At 42.2% G+C, this 26,848-nt stretch overlaps 2 protein-coding genes across 2 annotated transcripts in view; one reads left to right on the forward strand and one right to left on the reverse strand.

Annotated features, from left to right (window-relative positions):
• The first annotated feature begins 3,657 nt into the window (after positions 1 to 3,657).
• niban1a (niban apoptosis regulator 1a) lies at positions 3,658 to 22,277 on the forward strand. The gene is made up of 14 exons (XM_034706335.1): positions 3,658 to 3,667; positions 4,203 to 4,333; positions 6,577 to 6,705; positions 6,837 to 6,951; positions 7,673 to 7,837; positions 8,611 to 8,726; positions 14,760 to 14,864; positions 15,080 to 15,242; positions 15,400 to 15,581; positions 15,925 to 16,071; positions 17,723 to 17,833; positions 18,594 to 18,701; positions 18,786 to 18,897; positions 18,987 to 22,277. Exons 1-14 carry the CDS (start codon positions 3,658 to 3,660, stop codon positions 20,285 to 20,287), a joined length of 2,895 nt encoding a protein of 964 aa, XP_034562226.1. The 3' UTR covers positions 20,288 to 22,277.
• Positions 22,278 to 22,349: 72 nt separating this feature from the next.
• kifap3a (kinesin-associated protein 3a) overlaps positions 22,350 to 26,848 on the reverse strand; it is a 36,335-nt gene continuing 31,836 nt past the window's right edge. Inside the window, exon 20 of the mRNA XM_034700383.1 lies at positions 22,350 to 24,217. Within this exon, the coding sequence (XP_034556274.1) occupies positions 24,118 to 24,217 (100 nt within the window). The 3' untranslated portion in view covers positions 22,350 to 24,117. The remainder of the gene's footprint in view (positions 24,218 to 26,848) is intronic.

Genomic DNA, 26,848 nt, shown 5'->3' on the forward strand with positions numbered 1-26,848 from the left:
AGTCTGAATTAAGTCAGGGGGGTAAAATTCCAGCATTTGCATTCACACATATGTTCTTTGTTTCCTCGCATACCTACACGGACAAATATTGGTGTCACTGATGGTGTCACTACAGCAAAGTGCAAATGATTGGAAAAACTTCCTCTCCAAAATTTTCACTGGACATGTGACAGTCTGTTCCGCTGTTGAGGGATCTGATCGGTTCAGTGTTTTGGACAGCATGACTGAAATCAATGAAACGGCGTATGTCCTGTGGAGGGTTCCAGCTCAGAGGACAGAGCATGCCCAGGACTGAGAACAGGATGTCCACAGTGATTAGCTGATCACTGGGGGGGCTGAGGTGGCCTTGTTGTGGTCATCAGGGCTACATGAGAAGGAGGTAACCTTCAACATGTTGCATTGTTCAGGGCAAAGGAAAAAACAAGGAGATCTGCTTGTGTGTGTGATCCTTCTCACAGGAGCATTAAGTTTAAATATCAGTGAATGTCTGTTCACTACTTACTGAGCTCTATCTTATTTTCATTTCTTCAGTGCGTTTTCTAAAGATGTCTCTCACCTAGATGACACTTGGTGTGAAAAAGCACCTCAGGTTCTGTCTCCATAGCAATGCCCTGCTTGTTTTTGTGGCCATGTGCTATCACCTGAGCTGTAAAACATTCTGCTGCTTCTCCTGGAGGTAATGACAGAGCTTGAACCAAACATTATCACGTCTGTTCAGAGAGAGAGACACAAAAAGAAGCCACCGCAGGCTCAGGCACGCTCATTCATTAAGTGTGGGATGTGTCATCAACAATTACCTGTAACAGTTTGTGGATGTTGAGCATTTAGAGCTGAGTAAATACTCATTTCATGGATTTTTTTCCTCCCTCTGTGTGATGTGGTTTTCAGCCATGCAGGAAACTTTCTCCTGTGATGCTGATGCTGACAGAGCTTTTTTCTGTCTTTGTTTTGTTTCTTCCCTAAGAAACTGAATCCCTCAGCGTCGGGGATCTAGCTGGATTCAGCAGGAACGAGGAGGGGAGTCAGACATTTTCCTTTTCTCACAGTAATCTCCTGCTCGCTCTGCCAGCAGTCGTAGGCTGCTGAAGCACAGGAGAAACTGAGGAGGGAAGCATAGTCTGATCTATAGAAGTGATTCATAGAGACACACACAGCAGCCTCTCTGACCTGATTACAGCATCATCAGCTCAGGTTCAGGCTCCTATCATCTGACGTTTGTTACTCAGGCTGGAGGAAGACAAAGAGGAGGAAAATGAGCCCAGAGATCAGCTCAGGCTTTGATGTTTTTGAAGTCTCTTCTCTGTCAGATTCTTTTTGGTATCATTGCATGCAAGTTCTTTTGCAGTAATAGACGAATCAGCTCCGATTTTCAGTTGTTTTTAAGTTAAGAATAGGTCTGTATTGTATATCAATCAAGGAGTCGTATTCTAACATTCAGGAAACTATCTGCTTTTCTGCCCTCTGTTTCCACCAGATGGTCCAGCTTGTGTTTCTACCTGTTTAAGGACGTTTTTCCTGCTTGTGGTGGATCTCTTTAATTCAGATATTAACAGTTTGCTGTAGACCTGCTCTTAAGTTTCCTGACATAACCTCAGTTAGGATTTTGCTCCAGTTTAAAGTTAAATAAATACATTTTGAGAAACTCTTCCTGCTTGTTTTCCGTAAGGAAGATCTCCTTCCTGCTTCAAACATCAATTTTGGTGTAAGTGTATGCCATTTTAATCAGGTAAACATATGGTGTGGACCGTCGGTTGTGTCATTATGCAATATAAAACAGTGACAGCTGAAAACTTACTCTGAAGACACACTTCCATTCAGCTTTTCTGATGTAACATCTGAAAATTGAAGAAAGCGGGTAAAAAAGTTGCGTTCAGTGAGGCAGGGATCTCTGGATGGTGAGTGAAGCAGACCGCAGCTGTATGTGAGCCACTGGTATCCTCTGATTCAGAAAGCTCCTTAAGTTCTGTTGTTACCTAGTCCCACTCCTGACAGCAGGAGCTCTCTGGGTTCATGGGCTCACAGTTTACACACCTGCACCACCAGCTAACTTGGGATCTCTACTGCTCTCTAGTTAGCTCAGAAGTTTCTCCCCTCTCTACATCGGCTCATTGAGTCCTAAATTCATCTGTTAGCTCTGGTACATAAAGGTGTCCTCTTGTGCCCACAGTAAACAGCCTCTCAATGTCTCTGTTAGAATCACTGAGATTTTAGTCTGGTTGTATTTTTGTCTCATTAGAAGCTGCAGACCTGAACAGCAGATTAGTCTACTGCAGGTTGAAGAACATGTATGTGCTGCGTCTGAGAATAGTGCAAAAAAGTAGCTTTCTGACGGCAAAGTAAAGTGCAGAAAAAACGCCAAAAGTTCTCAGAGATCAGGACAAAACCTTAAACGTCATGCTTTATTTGGCCATAGAAGTTTTTTGCAACAACATAGAAATTGAAAAGCAACAAATCCTCCCTCTGCAATATCTGAAACCAGAGACTGTTGTGTCGTTGCTCCATAGATGTCTTAAATCTGTCAGTCATGTCCTCTCTATGGAAACAAACCTATAATAATATGTAAACCAGATGAGCTAACATGAACTGTTTGTTTCTTGTCAGCAGTTTGTGATTTTCTGTACACAAAAGAAAACGGTCTCTCTTGTTGCAGCGACACCTGCAGAGCCAGATGGACTGTGTTATATTTTGGATTTGACTCACTCCTCTGTCCGAGCCCAGCTTATAGTCTGCATGTAGTTTTAATGAATAAACCATGCTTTCATCACTCATGGTTTAAATTATTTATTCAGCTTTGACACAGCCCCTCAGACTCTGGATGAATCAATGTAACAGTTGTCTTGATTAAAGCCTTGTTTACACTTAAAGATATTTTATCACAATCATAAAACGAAGAATAAAGTAATACTGGGCCGTCTGTGTTGAGATTGAGGAGGAGAGGGAGCCACAGCTGGCATAGTGGGCATTTCTCTGGTGGGCTGACGCACCTTTGAGCCAACAGGCTACAATACATCATTGTTGGGTGCTTGGATCAATGCACAAAAGAGTTTGGGAGTGCAAAGAAGTTGTGAATGCTGGGTGGGGACTTGTGCATCTTTGTGTGATGCGCTACAGCTGCATAAACCATCATGTAGCCAGAGGTGGAGAGAGAAGAGCTGTGTGTACTTCCAGGGAGAGGAGCAGGACGAGGAAGGTTTGTGTGTGTTAGTAAAGCAGAGGGACAGAGTGAGCACGAGGAGAGACAGGCTGCAGCAGTATAGGGCTAACTTCCTCTGTCTTCCATAACAACGTGTCATTTTTGGTTGTCTTCTTGGCACCTTGACTTAGATATCCTAACATCAGACCTTCAGATCTGCAAAAGCACAAAAGAAAGAGAAACAGGCTCGACAGGAAATGTAACGGGAAAACCAGATTAGTGGGATTAAGTAAGATGTCTGGGCAGGGTGTAAAATGAACTTTTTACCTCACCTGCCATTGGCTAGTGACCTCCAAAAATATTTTTCACCGGCCGAATAATGGCACTGTGGCATTTGACTTTTCATGGTCGCTAATACTTTCCAATTTAATTTTGTTGTGCAAACAACAAATGTGTTTTGCTTGTGTTTATCCTTCGTGTGTTTGCGTCAAAGGCTGCAGCTCATGGCCTGAAAGTTGGCAGAAATGGGGGAAAGTATGAAAACAAAACCTCACATGCAATCCAAAATTTTCCATCGGCCACTGGCAGGTGTGTGTTTTCATTTTACATGCCAAACAAATTTTTTATCCGCCATTGGCGCTTGGCGGGTGTTAATTACGCCCTGTGTCTGGGTGCATGTCTGCTTAGAGTTTTTAAACAAGATAAATGCTGTATGAACTATTTTTTTAATGGAGTGAAATAAATGAGCATACATGCAGACTAGGCCTCATTTTGGGTCAGTCACACCTACATTCTCCACACTGGTGCATGTAACTAAGAGTATATTTGTCCAGGTATATGTGCTATTGTGCTGAAGAACCTTCAAACTGAGCTTCCTGGCTCATATTTCAGGCTGTACCTGTAACAACACGCTCCTACAGCAGAGCAGCTTCTCTCTCATTGTCTGACTGAAATCTGACCATGAGACCCAACCTGAATGCACACACCAGGACTCACTAATCAACACCCATCCTCCAGTGTGATCGTAAAACCAGCTTGTGTGACTCTTTTCCTCTGTGTGTTTCTGCAGGTCAGGCCGAGGCCGAGCTGAAGGAGTTCAGTCCATACTACAGGAAGCAGTTCTCGTTGGCTCGATTCTCTCAGGTGGAAGATGATCTGGAGCAGCAGAAAGAGAAGATCACACAGCTGCTCAAACACAGGGTGAGGATGTTTAGTCTGGCTCCAGCATCTCTTTAAAAACGGGTAAAATAAACAAGAGGTTTGGTCACAGGTTGGCAGTATAATGGCACCCATCAGCACATTTTGCAGGTGTGTTAAAAACCTGTAACACTACCCAGCCATTTCAGAGTGAGGCAAAGAAGCTTTAGTTGTCAGTTTTTCTAATTATTTATAAAGGCTGTATCAGGACAACAGGTGACAGCTGCAGTCAGGTTTGTTATTTTTAGTGGGTTTTGTCGTGTCATAAAAGGGATAAAAGACTAGATCCAGTATTTTGGGGTCAAGTGACTTATAGGTGCAAAAACTGCCTCAGGAGATTGATTCAGCTGGCAGCCAACAGGCTGTAATGAGTGCAACGTAATCCTTGGAGGCAGATACCTGGTTATCGTCCGTCCACTAAAAGTTCTATTTTTTGTCCCTGACAGGCTCAGGTTGTTATACTAAGTGTCTGACAACATTATAGAAAGGATCCTACAGAAAGAGAGTTTTCAGTTAAAGAGGAAGATGCTTTTTCTAAATCCAGATATGAAGTGTTCTTCGAAGACACCAGACTCCATTGACAAAGTAGTAATTTTTGCTCGTAGCACAAAGAAATAGGTTGTTTGCATATGACGTCATTTCCGTTGCGTGGCAGTGGCGCGAAATGCAGATGGGGGTCAGGAAGTGATTTGCAGCAGTCTGCGCAGACCCATAAACACAAGAAAAATGCCTCTGGTTTGCAGTTTTTTAAGGTTTCCCTAACCGATAAAAACAGAGAGAAGTCGGCAAGTGTTTATCGTGTCCTAAAGGTCGTGGTTCTCAAGGGGGAAAATGCAAAAAATGAGGAAACGGTGGATAGCAAACCTTTGTTTATGGTCAGGAGTAGCGGAGTTGGATCATGCCCGTGTGTGCGGTGACCACTGTGTCCATGGTAAGTTAAAGTAATGTATGTATGCTGTATATATGTCTATGTTTAAGTAGCGTACTCCTTCCATACTTTGTAATGTTACATTTTTCCGATCTTTGCTCTGCTGGAGTTTTTAACCATTAACCACAAACAATAGGTTGTGATTGGTAATGCTAGCCAGCTAGCTGATTTAAGTTATTATTTTACTTGCTGCAAACTCCCGTTGACTGGAGCGTTTAGAGTGGTTAACCTGCGGTAAGTAAACTAACCTTTGTGTTTGATAGCATTGTGGCGAGGAGCACAATTCACATGGAAATTAATTAAAAAATACTCACCATTCCAAAAACCTAACGACAATCGTTGTTGAGCACCTTGATACCCAGGTCGTGGACCCAACCACTCAAGAAGATGTGAGCCTGGAGGCTTTTGAATGCCTTCAATTGCTCAGTGGTGTAAAATGAAGTCTGGTGGACGAGGTAGTTAGTGATGTCAATGGCAGACACATTCAGAAATAAGCTCCGGTCAGTTAAAAAATCAGAAGTCCTCATAAGAGGAGGATCTCTTCCAAAATAATCCAGAATTTTTTCCGGTGTCGCTGTCTTATTACGGTGTCTAGAGCAGCACAGTACTGGCTTTCCTCGGTTGCGGCCATTCTGAAATTTACTTCCTGACCCCCATTTGAATCCCACATGTCACTGGCATGACATTATTGCAAACAACTTATTGCCGGCCTATGACTATCTGGATTCTTCATTAAATGGTGGATTTTGTTGATTCAAATGGTTAGTTTGGCTCCCAACCAATATTTGTGTGACACACAAAAACACTGACACAAACTCATTGGTCAAGGAAACTGTAGACCAGAACCTGCAAAGTTCTGCAAAGTAAAACGATGATTTTTGGGAATGGAGTTTGGTCGCTTTAAAAAGAGACAGGTATTCACTGTTTCTGGCTCCTTAAGAGGTCACTCTCCGTAGGGATCCATTCTGTAATGTTGTGAGACACTTAGCATAACAACCTGAGCCTGTCAGGGAAAAAAACAAGAACTTTTTGTGTGTATTTTGATTGAACATTTTTTACATTGCATCCATTCTAACCTGTTTCACTGCTGCAGGCTGAAGGAATCAAGGAGAGCAACTCCAGAATGTTTTGAACCTGTTTGCCATTTAGACATAAAATATATTTGAAAATAAATAGTCCGTCTAAAAGTATCTGATGTAACACTTTTTTTAAAGGAAAGAGACTCTCTCTGCAGAGTCATTCCAGATGACTTAATCAAATACATGTCATAGTTTTACCGTGAGTTCATGAAGGGTGTGTTTGTGTGTGTGTCGACCAGGACGTCCCTGAGGCGGGCGCTGTGCTGTATGAAGAACTCATCCTTTTCTTTGACGAAACCAGAAAGTGGAAGGAGAGGTACGTTGTGGTGAGAGCCAACTACTGCCTGGAATGTCACGACAGCCTGGAGGTGAGCAAGAAAACCCTCGCTGCAAGCTGATTTGATAAACTATCCCAAACAAAAAGATCATTTCAATCACATCGTTTTTTTGTTGTTGTTCTTCACTAAGTATCTTTTTCTGTTCTGTCGTCTTTCATCAGAATTTTGTCAAAGGTGTTCCTCCGCGGCAGACGCTGCTGCCTACAGGGGGCACTGTTCTGACCACAGAGGAGAAGTACATGGCCATGGTGGACAAGTGCTTTCCTGATGACACCAGTGAGTAAACCCTCTCTCACATTCGCACTCGATTGAAAATGTAAGGACCTGCTGCCCCTGTTTTCACGTCTCCCAAAGTTCCCTGACAGAAACCAGGCAGGTGGAAAGGAGAGTGAACACGCTGTGTAAAGCGGAAATCATGATGTCATGCTTAAAACATTGACTCATGCACCTTTTACACAAACTTTATGATAACTGCCCCTACAGAGATGATTTCAGCTTCAGTCTCGGATGTTTTGGAAACATTGATGTGTCCCCTGATGAGACAGTGACCTCTGCAAACAACAAGCTCTTTACATAACGCTTTCTTTGTCTGTTTGCAGACAAACATGAAGAGATGATTGTATAAACTTCCTCTCATAAATCTAATGCATTCATATAATTTGTGTGGATTACCCTGCATTGGTTCTGAATCCTGTCACATACATTGTTTGCAAAGAAATCCAGGTCTTGTTTGTTTACACCTTCATGAATCTTTAATCCAAGAGAGGAGAAACTTCAAATGTTTCCCACTGTGATTATGAACCTCCACCCACAGGTGTTAAATGAAGCTAAAAGCAGCTCAGGTGGGAGTTTTTGTGACAACGAGGACTTAAGAACGAACACACACACATGGCAGGATTTTCTTACTCACCGCCCCACACTACTGATACTTTTAAAACATGTATACACCCACACTGCAGAACTTTATCAAACAGAAAATGTCTTTTTCATGTTTCAGATGTGAAGGAGGACTTCGCTCCTCCTCTGACGGGGATGCCGGGTCAGTTTCCGGTCTACCTGCGTCTGCCCTACAGGAGAGACTCGTACTTCTGCTTCAGGCAGCAGGCCAAACAGGCGACCTTCCTCGCTATCCTGTCCGACTGCATCAGACACCAGAACCAAGGTAGGACCCAAACACAGAGGGGAAGAAACAGTAGACGTGAATACAGCAGGGTTCTCTTCTTTTGAAAAACTGAGTCTCTAAAATATACAACCCCCTTTTTTTGTTCCAGGACTCTTCATTATTCGATCTAAAATATATTCTTCTACCTAGTCCTTATAGATGAAATGCCTCCTGTGAAGAAAAGCAGCCGTGTTCCATCTTTATTGCTTAAAAAAAGTCTAAAAAAGTCTGATATTAGTCAACAATAAGGATAATTTGACCACAAAGTCAGCAGTATCTGTCAGTGCTGTACACTTTTTGAAACTTAATCAATCAAACTAATAAAAAAAGGCTCAGCATCCAGTCATTTCCTTTTTGCTTTGAGTCATTATTGTAAACAATGAATACGACTCCTCCATCACTGAGGCTTCAAACTTTAAAGACTGCTGCATGGGAGCTTGCGTTTGATCCTCAAAGGAAATATTTTAGTTCATGTGGCATCAATTGATTCACCTTTTTCCGTTTCCATGGCAACAGCATCACCACACCAGCTCTGAGAAGCAGTGAAGACGTTTAATCGTGTTAAAGCAGAACACTGGCTGGAGGTTCAGAGGGATCTCATTCAGCTCAGAGCAGCAGATACCTGACTTATGATCAGTGAACACACACTGCAGGTTGACGAGGCATGACGAGGGTAGTTTACACACAGTTAGTTTAGTTATTTCGTCGTTTACGCATGGTTAACCTGGTTTATTTTGATGTTTACACACTTTTGTCTGTGTCTCATGTCTCAGACTTCCTGAAGAAGAAGACGTGTGAGGTGCAGGCGTTCCTCAAAGCCATCCAGCATTACAGGCAGGACAAAGGACGATTCGAGGCCTGGGACATGCTGATAGGAAGTGATGTCAGGGTGCGTCTCTCTCTCTATCTCTTGATGTGCATTTTTTTTACCCCTGTTAGATGTTGATACTTTTGAATGCAATTTAAATAGCTTAAATCAGTTCAGCCGCTGCAGAGATATCACTGTTTAAAGTGGAGAAATCTGCCTCACCACTAATTCAAGGCCAGTTTACAAAGAGTCCCACATCAGTGGGCTGTAAGACGTTGGTGAGAACACAACACTCTCGGAAATGTCTGCTGAGTGGGTAATAACAGGAAGACGTAGAGCTTCAGGCCCTAAATGAATCGTTAACATTAACCACTGAGTGCTAAAAATCATTTATTCCCCCTGACGTTTCATCTTCAACATGGTTCATAATTTCATTTATTAGTAACTGAGAGAGGAAAAAAGCTCATTACTTCTCTCATATCAGCTCTCATCTGTGTGCTGTCTGTGGATCAGTCCTCTTTAGTGAAGCTGAATCAAACAAGGCCTGATTATGGTCCAAAAATCTGCTTATCTCTACAAAATGACGACATCACCCCTCAACTCCCTGAAACAGACCCAACACAGTGAGGGAAATGCTGTCACTGATATTTCAGTCGTCGCTAGGATCGATCTATATGACAGACGAGGTTCATCAGTGCAGAGAGGACACAAAGCAGATGAAAATTTAAACTGGGAGTAAGGACTAGGTAACATTTCCAGTTTTTAATAATGTCCTCATTAATATTTCAACAAAAAACCTGTCTAAAGATCTTTTGTTACTGTTGAGTTGTTTGGACTGGATGTTATTTTGTCTGGTTATAGTTGGAGCGCAATACATTTAGGGTTTTAAGATGAAGAAGTTTTTAGAGTGAAAAATTCACAGAATACACCCCAAAAAAAGGATGAATTTTTCTCCATGATCTCCATAAAAAATAAACAAATAACTTAATTAACGATTAAAATAGTTAAATAGAAGAGAAAGCATTTAAAAATGTTACTCAAGTGTAGTGTCAGCAGTGCAAATAGGGAATGCTTATATTTTGGAGTGAAAGGCTGTCAGAGTTAGACACAGTCAGCTGGGACATTATACCAGGTATGTGCTGCATTATAATAAAAGGTTATCATGCAGAACTCAAGAGGTCAAGACCTCTCAATGTCTGTCTTTGACATCATACCTCTGACTCCAGCAATATTTTTTTAAACAGTAAAAACCAGAAGAAGTGACTGATTTGATGTGGCTTTGGAAATGTAATGTCCAGGATGGGTCCAAGATTTCTCACTTGGCTCTGAGAGCATTTTCACACCTGTTCCAAAACAACCATTGGGCTCAGGTCATGTGCACATATGTAAAAGCATATGTAAACGCAGCAAACGCTCTCTGCAGCAGAACGAAACAAGCAAGCGATAGGTGTGAAACCAGCCTTCAGATACAAGAGAGAGAGAGAGAGATCAGAGACAACAACGTTGGTTTTATCTCTTATGTTTGTTGCATACAGTCCAAGCGGCATCCTCCGGTCTAAAAATATGAGTCAATGCGGAAGTGTTAAAAGCTGCAGTTCATCGAGGATCCGCTTGAGGCTGGCTCCGGAAGTACCGGAAATCACATACACATGAATGGGGAAAAGACGATCTTTGCAGCATTAATAAACATGTTTACAGCCTGGTACAAAAGATGAGTGTAGTCTGAATAGCTCATTTCTGGATGTGCTCTCACTGTGAGGGGGGTGAATTTTTTTCTAATTCGGCAATTTCAAAGATATTGAGATTACCAGTCTTCCAATGAGAGGCACAGCTGCCTGCAGGAACACTGCAGCTGTTGGCTAGGAGGCTCAAAGCCCACCTCTTTACGTCACACTGGCTCGACAGAAGCAATATGGCTGCCGCAGCCGATTGGTCTCAAAACAGCTCTTCAGAAACAGATGGGTGACGTCACGGATACTACGTCCATATTTTTACAGTCTATGATCCAGACACTGATTTGCTGACTGGCGTGACGCAGAGATTTGACATAATGTTTCTTTGTGTATAATCTTCATAACTATGATAGGCTACTTTATTATTTTTTTCCGATTTGGCCCAGTGAAAGAATAAACAGTAGTGGTCCCAAACTGCTCAGACATCTTCAACTACTGTTATCCATTTTGCACCCTCTGCTCTGATCTACTGTTTCTTCTATTGTAAACTGTGGAGTCAGATTATGCTCTCCTCCTTCCCCACAAGCAGATCTGAAGTTATGTCCCTCGTATTTAGCTTGAAAACCAACAAATATAAGTTAATACCTTCTGCTGAAATAAGAAAGTCTCCTAAATGTAGCAGTAGTTTGATTTCTTTGCATCTTTAAACTAAAACATGGTTGTTTTATTCTGAATCTTTTCTCTGCCGGTGTTAAGAGACGAAAGAACAAGAAGAGCTCTCCCTCCGGTTCACAGCCTGCACTGTATTTGCATGAAGGGTGTGTGTGTGTGTGTGTGTGTGTGTGTGTGTGTGTGTGTGTGTGTGTGTGTGTGTGTGTGTGTGTGTGTGTGTGTGTGTGTGTGTGTTTGAGTCACAGCTCGTTGGCATCCTCTCTCTCTGTTTGCTCTGATCTCTGGTTTCCAGCAGCAGCACAGGAACACTCTGAGCATGCTCACAGAGGAGAGGACTGTCCTCTTTACTCTCTACCTTCATCATGACGTTTCCCTCTCTGCCCTCTCGCTGTGCTTCCTGCTCTCTTCCTCTCTGCTCTCTTTAAAGCGCCTCATTGTGTTGTTGTTCGCTCACATTGTGTTTGCTCAGAGTTGGTCGGAGGTGAAAGGAAGTTTGAGTCGCTGCAGGAAAAGCACACACACACAATTTAGAGCATTCTGGTTTAGTAACAGGTCGGACATTTCCTGTTTTTTTTTCTGCCGTTCACACGCGCAGTAAAAAAAAAAAAAAAGCCACCAGGGCAACACACTCACACTCACCAACCTGCTTTTTTTTCTTCTTGCACATAGCTCTCTTGTGACACACACACTCAAACATACACACACACCCACGAGTCAGAGCTGAGAAATGAGAGGAATGAATGAAATGCGGGCTGCAGGAACAACACAGAGAGTTTCACGACTTTTAGAGCCACGGCTGCAAAACTATAAATCTGTCAGGTTGTGAGGATGTTAGAAGAAAATGTGTGTGTGGCTCTGTGTGCAGAGTGTTAAAAGGCTTAAACGGTAACTTAAAAAAGGAACTCCAGTGTTTTTTTTAAAGGGGCAACAACTTCAAAGTGAGGACCACCCCCCTCTTTTATTCGTTGTTGGATAAGAGCTGTTGGATTATTTGATTTTCAGACACATTCTCATTGGAGAAAGGACTTAGACTGTTATATTTATTTGATGTTATTAAAAATCTGAGGATGAATAAACATACATGTATTAACCCTCCTGTTATGTTGCAGGTCAAAGTGACCCTTTAAAAGTCTATTTTAGGAAATATATGCCGTCCAAACCAGTTAAATTCAGCATAAAAATCTGGGCAGCATGTGACAGAAGAGGTGTCGAGTTAATTTATCAACATCACTTCATAAGAAATTCAATATGTAAAAAAAAATAAACAAAAAAATCTGTCATGTAAAACTATTGTATTTATATTTAGGGATTTCCAATGTACATTAAAACAAGTTTTAACATTACTTTTAATGAAAAATGAGTTATCCTCATTAAACCATGATCTGTGAGAATTAAAGAACACCAATGGACTAAATCTTGATTTAAATGGTTAGTAATGGAGTTAGAAATTAGATTAGAAAAAAATTGTATTGGGATTTTTTGGGGCTCTGACACTTTTGGATAATTGAATATGCCCTGGTTCAAATTGACCGAGGAACATTATTGCTGTTCCAGAGAACTGAATATAACAGGAGGGTTAACAAGCAGGCCACAACCTTAAAATAACAGGTATAACTCTCTATGAGATTAAACGCAAAAGCAAGGAGTTACCTTTATTTTCAGTCCAGCCCGATGGCAGAAGGAATGAGAGATTTAGGGAAGTGGTTAGTCTTCTGCAAAGCGGCGGTCTGAGTGCATTAGTGTGACCTCACAGAGCAGGATGTGGTCATGTTGGGAAATGATTCCTTCAGCTCTTTGGACCACCTGCCTCTTCAGCAAAGAGCACAAGCGTCTCTGCTGGACTTCACTTATTTCTGAGCCGATCTTGTTTTTTTTTTTACAGACAGAGCATCAAACAATTAAAATAAATAGTTGCGTCATGAGTTATCTTGTTTGGTTTTGGACTTTTTCCTCATGTTTTATCTGTTTTTGTTTCCTGTTTCGTTTTGTAGATTTCTCTGGTGTTTCATGCTTTGGTTCCTCCCTGTGTGTCTTCTGTGTTACAAGTTATCCTATGTCTTCCTCTTGTGTTATTAGTGATCAATGTCTCGTGTTGTAGTCCTTTGTGTATTTTAATGTGTTTCTTAGTGTATTGTATTTTTATTTTGTAGTTCTTTATCCCTGTGGTTCCAGTTTAGTTTTACTTCCTGCCCTTGTGTGTTTCCCTCCTTTTTTGATCAACCTAATTAGTTGCAGCTGTGTCCTACCCTGTGCACACCTGTGTTAATTACTGTGTATTTAGTTCCTCTGTCTCCCCTGTCCTGTGTTGGATCATTCAAAATCTTCCTTGTGTTCACTGTGCGTTTCTTTTATCCCAGTGTCTTTTTTAGAATTTAGTTTCCTCAACATTTTAGTACGTTTTCTTTCGTACCTTGTAGCGTGACATAAATCCTGTGTGTATATTGTCACTTGAAATTGTCTGGGGAGTTTAATTGGACGCCAGACTGTCCAACATGTTCGTCTTTGGAGAAAACCTCAGGTAAGGACAGTCAATAAAACAGGACAAAAACCATGCTACAAAAGGAAGTTAATTTATAATTAATCAGTATTAACTTAAATTCAGGACAAAAAAAGTCAAATCAGGATTTCAATGTCCCACAACAGTCATAAATCAAAATGAAACCAGCTGAAAATCACTGTTATGTAAGCTTGTTGGTGTATTGGTGTAGGGGTTTGAAAAGAGAGAGCAGAGGGAGCAAGTGAGCAGGACTTGTGGTTTCAGAAGAAGTAGTGAAAACCTCCAGGAGGTGGACCACCTGTTCCTTTGGTGAGAGTATGGAGTTTGAGTTCAGGAGGATTGTTGCTGATGAAAGGGATGAATGGGGATGGTAGTGCCAGAAATCAAAAAGTGTTCTTCTAAGTGAAGTCCCAAATCAGGTGAGGAGTTTTCCAGAACAAAAGAAGGCAGCCTTAATATCAGCCCGCTCCAGTTGAATTCTCCAAACTTCCTTATTTCTTTCTTTTTATCCACACACAGACCACAGGTGTCAATAATCATCTGATCACCTTTTTTTTCACTCCCCCCCCCCCCCCCCCTCACCTCCAAAAAAACAGCACTACTCTGCTGCAGAGAAAGGAGCATTCAGCCTCTCCTCTGGCGGATCTTTATGTTTTCTGCACATTGGTCCTTCAATGAGAGTTATGGAATTTCCTGTCTTCATTAAATGTGTGTATTCGTTTATGTCTGTGCGTGCATCACTTGATTTGAGTGTCAATGTTAATTTTGTTTTAGCAGTACAATAACAATAAAGGCTTCTGATTCTGATTCTGAGTAATCAGATCTAAAAGCTGACGTAAAATCACTTCAAATACTTTTATTTTGTAACACTTAACTCTTAATTCACCTGGCTTTAAAAGATCTTAGCCAGGATTAAAGTTTGGAAATTGAGTGTTAGTCATTTATGTAACTTTCTCTAAGTTGCTGCACGTTTGAATTAGGACAGTCTGGAACATAAATCCAGTCACTGTCAGTTATTACTAGTTTCTGTCATTTGGCCAAATCAAGCAGCAACATGATTTCAACAACTCAGTGTTAAAAGTGGAGAGAGAGTCTGGTTCAGATTCAGCAGTCACAGAGGTGTCCTCAGAGTGAAGATCATGCCAAGCTTTCGTGCAGGAAATATTATACATTTTAATGTATTTTTTAGCACACAGGTTTTTGATTGTCGCCAGGATAGAGAGCAGGGTTTAAGGTACAATCAGTGACTGAGTCGTGTTTGTGTGTTTTTAGGTGATGGCCAACTTGGTGATGGAGAAGCTGCTGCCGTCTCTTGAGAAAGACATGCTGCCTCGACTCAAAGCCAAGAAGACAGAGAAGAAGAGAGTTTGGTTTGCTGTGAGTCCACATAAGAGGTTTTATCTTTTGCAGAACAGCTTCCTAATTCACATGCTGACTGGTGATCTGATGAGTGCTAGGGTCATAAATTGTACACATTTAAATCAGTAATAAAAGATGATGCATGCGCTTTGTCAGCTCAAACTCTGCGTGTGAATCTGTATTTCTCATATGTAAAGATTTCATAATAAACTTACTTCAATGATTGCACCCAGACGTTGGAAGCAGCCTACATCTTGATCCAGGAGCATCTTCTCGAGGGACTTACTGCACTGAAGGAGGAGTGTCGAAAGTCGGTCCGGCAGCAGGAGGTCCTGATCCACTCCGACATGGACCAGATCCTGGAGTCCAGGCGGCAGCTGGAGGAAAAAGTCCGAGGTAACATTTTTCATTCTTTTGACTCAGTCAAACACAGGAGGAGCAGCATTCCTCTGTTTAAAACGATACTGGGTGTGCAGATGAAAGTGCAGGATCATGTCACTTTTACCCAATCTTTTGAGTTTGTTTCCCTGAATCTTTTCATTCCTTTCTTCAGCCAAAGTATCAGAGCCAGCAGAGAAACTGAGCTTGGAGTCAGTGCAGCCATACCTGGGCTCTGTCCTGGAGGAGCTGATGGAGCCGATCAGCTCCGGTTTCCAGGAGGGACGTCAACTGAGTGAGAACATGATGAACCAGGTGTGTCAGGAGGTGGATGGAGACAGCGAGCAGCTGAAAAAGGTTTGTCCCCAAAAAACGTCCTCATTTGTGCTTAGTCTCTGCACTTGAGTCATTAGAATACAGCCTGAAAAGTTTGCTTACACTCTCAAATGTTGGGAATTAGAACACATCAAACATTCAGATAAAAAAATCTGAACTATCTCCGTCTAAAAACAGAGATGCAGAGCCTTGAGTGTGTTCCCATTTTTTTCGCTCCATGAACAGAACATTGATTAGCAACTGTTTTTAGCAACATGTTTTAAAGAATAAGTTAATTGTTGTCTGGCTTATGATGCACTTATCACCTTTGTTCTGTCTCACAGTGAATTAGATAACAGTGAAATATTTCCTTCTCCTGTCACAGTCTCTGGCCGTCATGGCGAGACCGAACCTGCTGAGCTGCTACCAGAAGATCGGCTCCCTGCAGGAGAAACTGAAGCACCTGCAGGAGAGATTTGGTTTCCAAAACATCACCGGAGTGATCCACAGCGCTCAGATCGACCTGCAACAGGTACAGCTGCACACATTCTTGTCTATGATGTCAACCGGGCACTAGCACTCTAAATGGACCAAATGGCGACCTCTGTTTTTTTTTTTTTAATCTTTATTAGATACACAACTTGCACAAAAATACATTTTAACAAAGATTGTTAACAAAAATGTATTTTAAAAGTCTCAGCAAAAACATTCTTCAACTTCCAAAGGGGGACTTCAATCTGTGAGGAAGGATGTGAAGATACTCTCAACTTATGTGATGAAAACTTATGTGATGGATGGATCGTGATGCTGGGTTCATGTTAGGATATTTTAATGGTTTCAATAACCCATATTATTTTCAAACTTTAGAGAAGAGACTTCTCCTACAGCTGTTATTTGTTTTTTGTAAAGACTGCTCCCAACATGTATTTGAGGATTAAAGAACTCCTACGCTTGATAAAATCCCAAGTGATAAGTTAAAAAAACAACAAACAATCCGTTAAGTATGTAAAAAAAAACTGTTTTTGTAAGCTGTAACCATTTTTAATTTTCATGTAAAAATTAGCGTTTTAATACGTGACCTTAAAGCTAGGGTTGGTAGTCACTGAAAACTAGCATGAATTTCAATGTAGCATTTCCTCAGGACACCGTCTAACCCCCTCCCCCTCTCCCCTCAGAGCTCCAAAACGACGCCCCCGCTGACATGCATGAGTCCTGCTGATTCGCGACCATATGATCGTGACTGATACAATACCAGTCCTCATTATATCGTTTGTGTTTTGCACTACGTCAACTCATGTCTCACTCAGCACTAAGAAAAGACCAAAACATTATCATAGTGAAAGTTAAAAACACAAACAAACATGAAATGTATGCGCAGGAGGTGGGCAGAACAGCAGGACAGGATTTGATTGGTTTCATAATTTGGCTCCTGATGGCAGGGATTGGTTGGTGTTTTCCCAGGTTTACTCTGGCTGTAGATAGCAGATTTTTTTCGGTCTTTTTTAAGAACACATTATGTATTGATTGCCATCGGGACAGAAAGATCATTATAACCAGTATGACAAAAAGTGTATCTAAATCTGACTACCAACCCCAGCTTTAAGGCCTATCCTTAGCTTTTGCAGACAGCCTCAACTGGACACTGTATGAACTGCAGCTTTATGCACTTCTGCATTGGCTTCATTCTTCCGGACTGTAGGTTGCTACTTGTCCTCTATTCATTCAGCTACAGATTTTTAATTGTACAACATACACATACACATACACACACACACACACACACACACACACACACACACACACACACACACACACACACACACACACACACACACACACACACACACACACACACACACACACACACACACACACACAGGGTGCAGGTGTTTTTTATTCAGTTGCTCCCTCAGACGGTGGGCGGAGGATGTTTCTGACTGACTTGTTTTACTACCCGACATTTATGACACACTTGTGATTGTAACGTATGTTCCTATAATATATCGACTCAGCGTTTCAGAGCTGAAACAAAGGCAGACTCAGCTCAGATGTGGGCTGCTGCTGATTTTATTTCACACTGACACGATTTCCAGATGTTTGCTCCATGCTATTTTTCTGCTCTGAATTTGGAGCAGCTGTCTTATGTGATCTCATCCTGTGTGTGTGTTTGTGTGTTTTTTTAGCTAATGGAGAATGCAGCATGTACATTTGAGCAGCTGTTCCACAAAGCTGTCCAGGACAACCCCGACAACGCCGGCTCTGCCATCGAAAAGGCCAAACACAGAGTGCTGAAGGTCAGATTGTCATTACAGCTAGGAACATGAGAACATGTCAATGTTAAACTTCATCAACAGTGGTTTAAATGGTTTTAAAAGTTCCTTAAATGAGGCAGATGCTTCATTGAAAAGGTATTCATTTTAACATGATTTTGGATCTTAAGGACCGAAAGGTGAAGACATCTTTGGAACAAATTCAGGAGATTCTTATTGTAACACCTGCAATTAAATCTTTGGGGGAAATGTACTTCCACTGAAACACTCATGTTGTTAATCTAAATCTCTGACGTGAAAGAAAGGATCCCTACAGACTGACACACATTGTTTTAAGAGAGTTGTATTTTTCTATAAAACCTAAAACAGGGTGCATTGCTTTCATCAATGCCACCAGACTCCATTGACAAAAACAGTGAATTTACACAAGACTGGGAGTTGCTGGTCTACTGCTGCTTTGAATCAGTTGTTAAAATGCTCACTTTGTATCAAACACAATATTTGTGTCATGCATAATAACACAGAAGCACTTGCTTATCAAGGCAGTGGTAGATCAGCGACTCCCAGGGTCTGCAGCTTTAAACCATTGTTCTTCTGAATGGGGTTTACTGACTCTTAAAAGATCGTGTACGAGGTGATAGTAGTTGATGCAAGAAATACTTTTACACTACATGGATTATTTCAATGTACAATCTTCTCTTGAAACTGGTGTTAAAGTTTGATCACACCTGAGTCCAATAATGGACAAAGATAAAAAAGTATACCTCCTCTGTGTCTCCTGCAGCAATATGATTACGACAGCAGCACAGTGAGGAAGAGGATCTCCAGAGAGGCTCTCGTCTCCATCACTCTGCCCTTCCTCAAGAAGAACCTGGCCCCCAACTGCAAAGCTGTAAGCCAGCTTGATTTTAAGCTTCATTTGAGGATTTTTGAATAACAGCAGACAAAAAAGAATGACATATCTGTCTTTTCTCAGGAGCTTAAGGGTCTCGAACAGACCGTCTACATGGACTTCTCCAACTTCATCCATGTAGAGAACGTGTACGAGGGCTTCCTCCTGCAGATCCTGGACAAAGAGGTCACCAAAGGTATGAAAAAACTGGGAATACACTCTGATACTCCTCCTTAGTCACAGACACAGCCCTCTAACCTTTACTCTTCTCTCCTCCTCCTGTAGTGGTGAAGGAGGCAGCCAGTCTAAAGAAGTACAACCTGTTCAATGACAGCAGAGACCTGCTGAGTCAGTCGAGCCGCTCCAGCCTCTCCTCCCAGTCCACCTCCACTCCGGGCAGCCCTTCAATGTCTCTCGCCTCCCCTGCTAAAACCTCCTCAGAGCCCCTGCCCCCATCTCCTCTGGCCGTTAACGGAGTGTCCTCCAGCCCTGAGAAGGAGAAGGAGGAGCAGGAAGTGGAAGACGTGCTGCGACAGAACGAAGCCTCTTCTGCAGACGTGACGGTCATTGAGACACCTTTGGGGAAGGTAGAACAGAAAGAAGAGGCTCCGAGTGTCCCTGTCAGCCAGGTAGAGGCTGTAGTAATCGCACCTGAAGTAGACGATGTCTTCAAAAAAGAAAAAGAGGAAGCAGACATCCCATCTTTACCAGACGCAAACAAGCAGAGTGAGACAAATGAAGAAAACACAGCAGCAGCTCCAGAGACTGTCATACAAGAGGTGATTTCTGTCATCGCAGAGAATGCTGAGGTGGCTGCTGAGCCTCTAACACAGAGCACAGATGCTCCAGCAGAAGCAGAAACTACTCTGTCAGAAATCCCTGTGGTCATAGAAAGTATAAAAACAGATGTAGAAGTAGCAGAAGCACAGGTAGAAGCTCCTGCAACAAGTCCCGATCCTACGAATGAACCAGCAAACACTCCAGAAGAAAGTTCTGGTACACACACTGCAACTGGTGAGGAGGAGAGTCAATGTGCAAGCTCAGACATCAAGTTAGAGGCTCCCTCTAGTGGTGAAACACCTGCAATCACACCTAAAGACATCAGCAAGGACCTGGAGAAACAGGAGGCAGAACCAGCTGCTGTGTCAGACCCAAAGTCTGTGGAAGTGTCTGTGGGAGCTGAGTCGTCTCCGTCAGATATGGAGTCGACAGAGGAGATGAAAGTGACGCAGAGCAGCGAGGACGAAGTGTCGACAACGTCTGACATCCTGGACGACGAGGCCAACCTGAGTAAATCACCTGTGAGCTCAGACGAGCCCACTGAGGAGAAATCCACAAGCGCTGAGCTATCTCCTCAGGCGCAGACAGAAACTGTGAGCGTCAATGTCGGTGGGGACATCGAGGCAGGAGCGAGCGTTAGCGTGGAGCCATCTGTGGAGGCTGAAGGTGTGAAAGAGGAGGCACCCTCCAGCCTTGACGCCCCGCCCCCAGACTCAATCAAGGCGATCCGGGACCTGGTTGTGGAGGTGATCGAGGTAGAGGAGCTGTTGCAGCGTTACCCAAGTGGAGTGCCAATGGATGAATGAAGACGAGGGACAAAATAATTCAGGATGTTTTATTGTTGAAGGGGACTAGAATTTCTTTTTTATCAGAATCTGACAGTAGCTGTAATTTCAGCCTCAAGTCATCCTCCAGTTCAGGCGCAAACATGAACCAAAAACTCCTGAGAGGCTTCCATGAACTTTAAAACACATATGCATGAATTTGTGGTAAAATATTTATATTAATTATTGACAGAATCAATATATCAGCTGTGTCAGGTGCTTTAAATCAACAGGTCGGTATCATCAGGAGCTTTTGAACACTAAAATTATTTTAAATCCAAATTGTTTTAGAAAATCTAGATTAGGACACTATTTTATTAAGACTTTAAAGAAGTGTCATTATTCTTTAGCAGAATATTAAATATACTATTATAGAAAATTATCCTTTTGGAGATTATTTCTGAGAGTGGGATGTGAAGCTTGGATCAGGGTGTGGTGAGACTGGCTCGGTAGAGGGAAGTCACTTGCCTGCTTCGTGATTTTCTTAATCTGCACACAAACAGAATTTAAAAACATTAAATTATACAGTTTAAAGGGAATAAATGAGTCATAGCTTTGAACATTGTTGTTTTTATCACTCTCTCTTATGGTTTAAGTGACTTAGGAGAGATCAGCGGTTCAGAGATGCTCTCCCCAGCTCTTCAATCTGCCTGGATTGAAGGGCAGGATGTTGTGCTCCACTTTCCCCTATCAGATGGCAGTAGCTCTTTAGGCTGCTCTCACATCTGTGCCTGCTAACTGTTATTATTTCCCCGATCTCAAGACCAGCCTGAGACGACACTAATGAATACATATTCAACTATAACCAGCAGGTTTGATCTATTAGATTATAAATTGTTAGTCGTCTTTAACAGAGAAAACAAATTGATGCTGTCCTAAACTGATCTGAGTGCATCATCTTTTATAAACTTAAAGGTGCACTGTGCTGTATGTAGCAGTATTTGGCAGAACAGACTTAGTAGTGAGTGGCTGCACAAAATGTTAGAAGAAGAAGAGAGTTATTGTTGTGCATAAAATTTGCATTGATAGACGTTTTTATTGGTGAAAAGTTGACAATTAGAGCATCATATTTATCAGGCATCACAGGAGGCCACCATCGCCACACCTTTAATATCTGACAAATTAATCATAACCTTAAGTCTGATCTCCAAACTGTGATTTTGATAACCTGGGAAGTAGCCAAAATAGTTAACACACTTTATCTACTAGTTACATTTATCACTAGTTCAATGTGTTTAACCTTTTCTAGTTGCAGCCCATGACTCTCCCTGAAACCATACCTCCTGTTTTCACATCTTTGTTTGTGTGCAGATGAAAAGAATCAAACTGAAGATGTTAATAAGTTGGTTTAAGAGGCTCTGGAAGGTGTACTTCTTATTGAGCCATGCCAGCTGCTTCCTCCTGCTTCCAGTCTTAAAGCTAAGCTAAGCTAAGCTAACTGTGTCCTGACAGAGATCGGATCTTCACCCATCAGATCATCAAAAGTGTGATGATGAATTTATCCTCCATGCTAAATCATTCTTATGAACAGGTGACGTGAGGTTGCCTCTTTGTTCGTGTCAGTTATCATATTTGTATTATTGATTGATCAGTAAGCTCCTCCAGCAGATGATTAGATAAATCACAGCATGCATGACTAAAACTGAAGTTTGGATATATTTCCTCTTGAATGTGATTTTTTTTGACCTACTGAAGGATTTATTTTTTGAACTGAAGACGTAGCTCATCATCGGAGTGCCTTTGAAGTACCTCCTTGTTCCCTCCTCGTGCCTTAGACGTCATAGTGATGAAAACAGACCTCTGTGAAGGTCGTCACACCCGCACTCCAGCATCAAACGTGCCTTTCACCTGTGCAGAGCATCTCATTTAGACGTGGTTAGTAACACAGATATATATTTGACCATAAACTGTCTAACAGCTGATGGAAACAAAGTGTGGAAAAATTAAAAATAAATAAGAGTCTATAAACAAACTGTTTCTGTGACTCTGTGGGAGAACAACAAACGATAAAGGGTTTTTCTTCGCCAATAAAACAAACACAGCGTGACTCTTTGATTATTTATTCATGGTGCACAACATTTTCATAAATAAAGACACAGACACACTGTACTGAGAAATATCAAAAACCTGCAGTGAAGCCAACATCTGCGTCTGATTGAACACAGTCAGACTACAGTGACATCCTTTAGTGTGTGTGAGGCATCGCACCACAGAGAGGGAGCTTACATGTCAGCGGGCGAGCAGCGCAGCAGGCACATCAGACGAGATCCAGTTCAGATTAAAAAACAAGAGTCTTCAAACACATTTCACAACAAAGGCCGTCAACATTTCTTCTTAAGTTACATTCACACCAAGAAAGATGGATGACAGTTTAATCTAGACTACTGCAGTGCTTCCAGTGACTGTGAGAGAGAGAGAGAGAGAGAGTGTGTGTGTGTGTGTGTGTGTGTGTGTGTGTGTGTGTGTGTGTGTGTGTGTGTGTGTGTGTGTGTTTGTGTTAAGGCAAAACAAGAAAATAAAAAGCACTGTGGTCCTGAATTTTCAGATACGTTTTCTGGAAAGAGCGTAGTGATGTGTTTAAAGAGAGTTTTAAACCTCAACCCTTTTTACTTATTTCAGGGTGTAAATGTTTTAACGGTAAAAAGAGTCTGGGAACTTCTGCAGTAGACACGCCCAGCCTGCAGCAGGGAAACACAGTAACGACTGAAAACAATCTTCGGGTAAAAAACTAGTGATGGGTGGATGAAGCCTCATGAAGCTTTTTTTTTGTCAGTGAAGAAAAATATCTGTATTTTAACATCAAACACAACAAACAGCGACACCTAGTGGCTTTATAACTTACCACTTGTAACAACTGCCTGAGGCATCACTGCAGCTTCATTACTACTCACATTATTCATAGTGTCATGTTATTCATATCTCATATCTAAATCTGCATCCTTTATTCTGATGCAATTGTCATCAAAATGCTGTAATATTTAGTATTTTTGGCCAACATTATATATCCATGAATCTTTTCAGAGTACTTTTTGAGGCTTACCTTCGAGTTTTATGATAAATATATGTGTGTAACAGCTCACAGTCACAGTCGTTACTAAAGACTGAGTCTATTCTTCAGCTGATTACGTCCGTGACATTCTTACTGGTATCAGGTTAAGTCAAGTAACACAAGCTTCAGTGTTTCAGCATCATCCACCCATCTCTAGTAAAAATGTCTCTGATCAAAGTGTGTCCAATAACAGTTCTTAGTTTTTATCCCTCACAGGCTCAGGTTGTTAATCTGATATTCTGGTGTCTGACAACATCACAGAGAGGTCCCTACAGATATCAAGCTTTATATTCAAGAGGAAGATTTTTTTAACCACAAAGAGCTTATTTTGTTGTCTTATTTTGTTGAAATAATCTTCAAAAGTCACAAAAGAGGATAAAAAGAAACATTCGATGTCAAACAGGAAGAGTGAAATCAGAAAACTGAGTTCAGTCCAGAGTAAAATCAACAGCTGCCGAGTTTATCACGATAAGACACTGTAATGCAGTCCTCTCTTCAATCACTTAAAATGAGTCCATGTGTATATATTACATTAATAAAAGTTGAATGAGATAAGACTATAAAAAGAGCTGGAATGTCATATCATTCAAATAAAGACATCTGTGACATGAGTTTTAGACTCAGCAAGAGACGAGTAAATGGTACATTCAGTGCAGTGAAGACTTGTACAGATGTATAAATAAAGACACGTCGTAGATATCAGCACTGAGTGAACGTTTGTACAGTGTTTGATGTGTGATGCAGAGTGTGAGACGCTCCAGGTTTACCGAGAGGAGTTGTTGTAGTTTAAGAAAAACTGTTCATCAGGGCGGAAGCCGTAAGCACTGACGGGTCGATCTGCAGGGACGAACTGCTCCCCGACACTGAGGAGAGGAGACAAGGAGAGAGGGAGAGTTAATACAGACGGAAAGACCTGGAGGAGGAACATAAGTCGACACGTAAGGTGTGCAATCACAACAAAGACATGAAACAGGAAAACAAAGGTGCCTCCGAACTGGACTTCAGGTTGTTAAACTATAAATAAAATGACACTCCTTTGAAGTGGCTTTTCGTCAACGAAAGTTTCCCCAGAACTTTGAAGTCTGACGTAACAGTCTGTATATCTCTCTTTATTGCTTCGTCAGAATTTCTGCAGAATTTCCTCCAGGGTCAAAATAAGTTATCGTCTCGTGTATCTTAATGGGAGCAATTCCCTGCAGCAGGTCCAACATGTGGATGAAAGACTTGAACCAGCAGAGTGAAGGCTTTTAGAGAAGCACGATTCTATAGAAGTAAAGAGATGTACCAATGTTTAGGTTTAAACGAGCCTTGATGCATGTAAATTCTTGCTCTCAGTCACTGCTCTTGAATCTCAATCTGGAACATGTCTCACAAACTGCATGTGGACCTGACCATGAAAGCCAAGCAGAGTTTGTGCAACACAGAAAACATCAGATACTAACAACAGCAGATACCGACGCTCAACTGTTGGATCGATGCATAATCTCGCTGCATCCTGTTTTAACAGATTTAATAAAAACTAGTTATATATATATGCAGAATACATCCATGTACCACTTCAGCGACTTGGTGTGATCTTCCAGAGAAAGCTCACATTTAGGCACAGTTTAACAGTTTGACACCAATCCACCAGGCGGAGCTCTAACACCAGTCAACTCTGAGAACCCCCCCCCCCCCCCCCCCCCATCCCGAGCCAGACCATCAGTGAGTCAGAGAGCTGCGTGAAAAAGAAATCCCCTCATAAAAAGTTAATGTAATTTTCATCTGCCCTGCTGCAGGTGTTGGACATCCACAAAGAGTGTGTGAGTTACAGACAGCTCATGGCTGGAGGGGTAAACAGCGGAGCGGCCAACCTATAAAAACCAGAGAGATGTCAAAACACGACGGCGTGACGAGGACTGGGGGGGGGGGGGGGGGGGGGGGGGGGGTGACTGCCAAACCTGGAGGACCTGGCTGCCCTCAGCCCGGCAAACAGGGGCCTGTTGAAGGGGGACTGATAAAAGGCCTGTATCTACAGGGTATAAATCAGTTACTATGGGGATGTGGATTCAGAAGTGGAGGCTGATTTCACGCTCCATCTTCTGACCAGCTGCTGGGAGTCGGAGTTTGATGCTGGGGTCACAGCAATGGGCAGAGCCGCCTTGTCAGGACGGAGCAGATGATGGGTAAACTGGGCTCTGATGGATGACAACATATCTCACACGGATCTGAACTTTCTTTTAGGGGGCGTTCACTGCCTGATCCCCTCCCCGCCCCAAACCTCCTAAAATACGAGCTGTTTGCTTTGCCCCTGCAAGCGCCTATAATGACGTGTTGTTTTTAGCCAAATCACTTCCAGCGATCAGTTACACAGCTTGCAGCATACCCCCCTCCACCACCCATCTCTTCCTCTGTTTTGCCTTTGCCCCCCCCCCCCAAAAAAAACCCCACCATTCCCCCCCTCCTCCTCCTCCCTGGGCAGAAATATGTCTTTTCCCTCTCCGCACGCTACGGCTGTCAGGGGGGATTTGAGAGCCGGGCTAAAGGAGGCTGGAGGAACACTGGAGCTCTGAGTCACACCGTCCACCCCCTGCCTGCCTGCCTGTTTGCCTTTTTCTGTGGCTGGCTGACTGGTTACACCCAGCCTGCAGTGCCAGGATCTGTACCAGACCTGATGCTCAGTCACTGTCCTGAGACACAAACCTCAGAAAACACAGCCCTGAAGGTAAACACTTGAAACACTGGAGTCTAATAAACATCTGCTCACTGCTGTGTCTCTATTTGAGCTCTCACATACGTGCACTTTCTATATACAGTGTTTAAATGTGATCAATCAAATGGCCCAGAAGATATCTTAGCCCCCCCCCACAAAAAAAAACGTTATGGGTGTACAGTCTGATTCTTAGTTATTGGCTGACAGAAGAAGTGGACATGTTTGCATAGATTGAGGACGAACGTCCCCAACAGATATCAAGTTGGCAGACGATCATCTCAGCCAAATGTTGACTATAACCTGCTTTAGGTTGGAGGATGAGGTCACTGCCGTCTCTCTGGTCATTTGCTATCACTGGCTTGTAACTCAGCATGAGACTGATGGAGATTCGGAAATGTTCCTGTGGCACCTGTCCATCTAGTCCCTCAATCACAAACAGCGGGCTTCAGCATGATGCTCTGGTTCAAGAACGGGGGCAATGCTACATCGCTTCCATCGCTTCCATCTACACATTTTAGTTGATTCTCGTACAACTTTTAATGCTTTTAAGGATCATGTAACCTCTGTAATTTTTATGTTGCCTCTCGGTTTTATCTTTCTTCCTGCATGTCTTGTCGTTGTAAAGCATTTTGTGACTTTGTTGTCTGTGAAAAGCGCTATATAAATAAAGTTTATTTACTTACTTACTTACATTGAGGCATCGTATTATTTGTGAAATTCACATTAGAATAAAAAACAGGTTAGACCATACCCTACATTTAACTGAAGGACTCCAGAGATACCACCCACCGGTCAATCAGGA

The sequence above is a fragment of the Notolabrus celidotus genome, chromosome 2 (genome assembly GCF_009762535.1).
Source record: "Notolabrus celidotus isolate fNotCel1 chromosome 2, fNotCel1.pri, whole genome shotgun sequence".
NCBI lineage: Eukaryota > Metazoa > Chordata > Actinopteri > Labriformes > Labridae > Notolabrus > Notolabrus celidotus.

Coding starts and splice junctions, on each gene's coding strand:
- niban1a (XM_034706335.1), top strand. Junction 7,838..8,610: donor CATCAGACACCAGAACCAAG/GTAGGACCCAAA, acceptor CTCATGTCTCAG/ACTTCCTGAAGAAGAAGACG. Junction 17,834..18,593: donor CCAAACACAGAGTGCTGAAG/GTCAGATTGTCA, acceptor TGTCTCCTGCAG/CAATATGATTACGACAGCAG.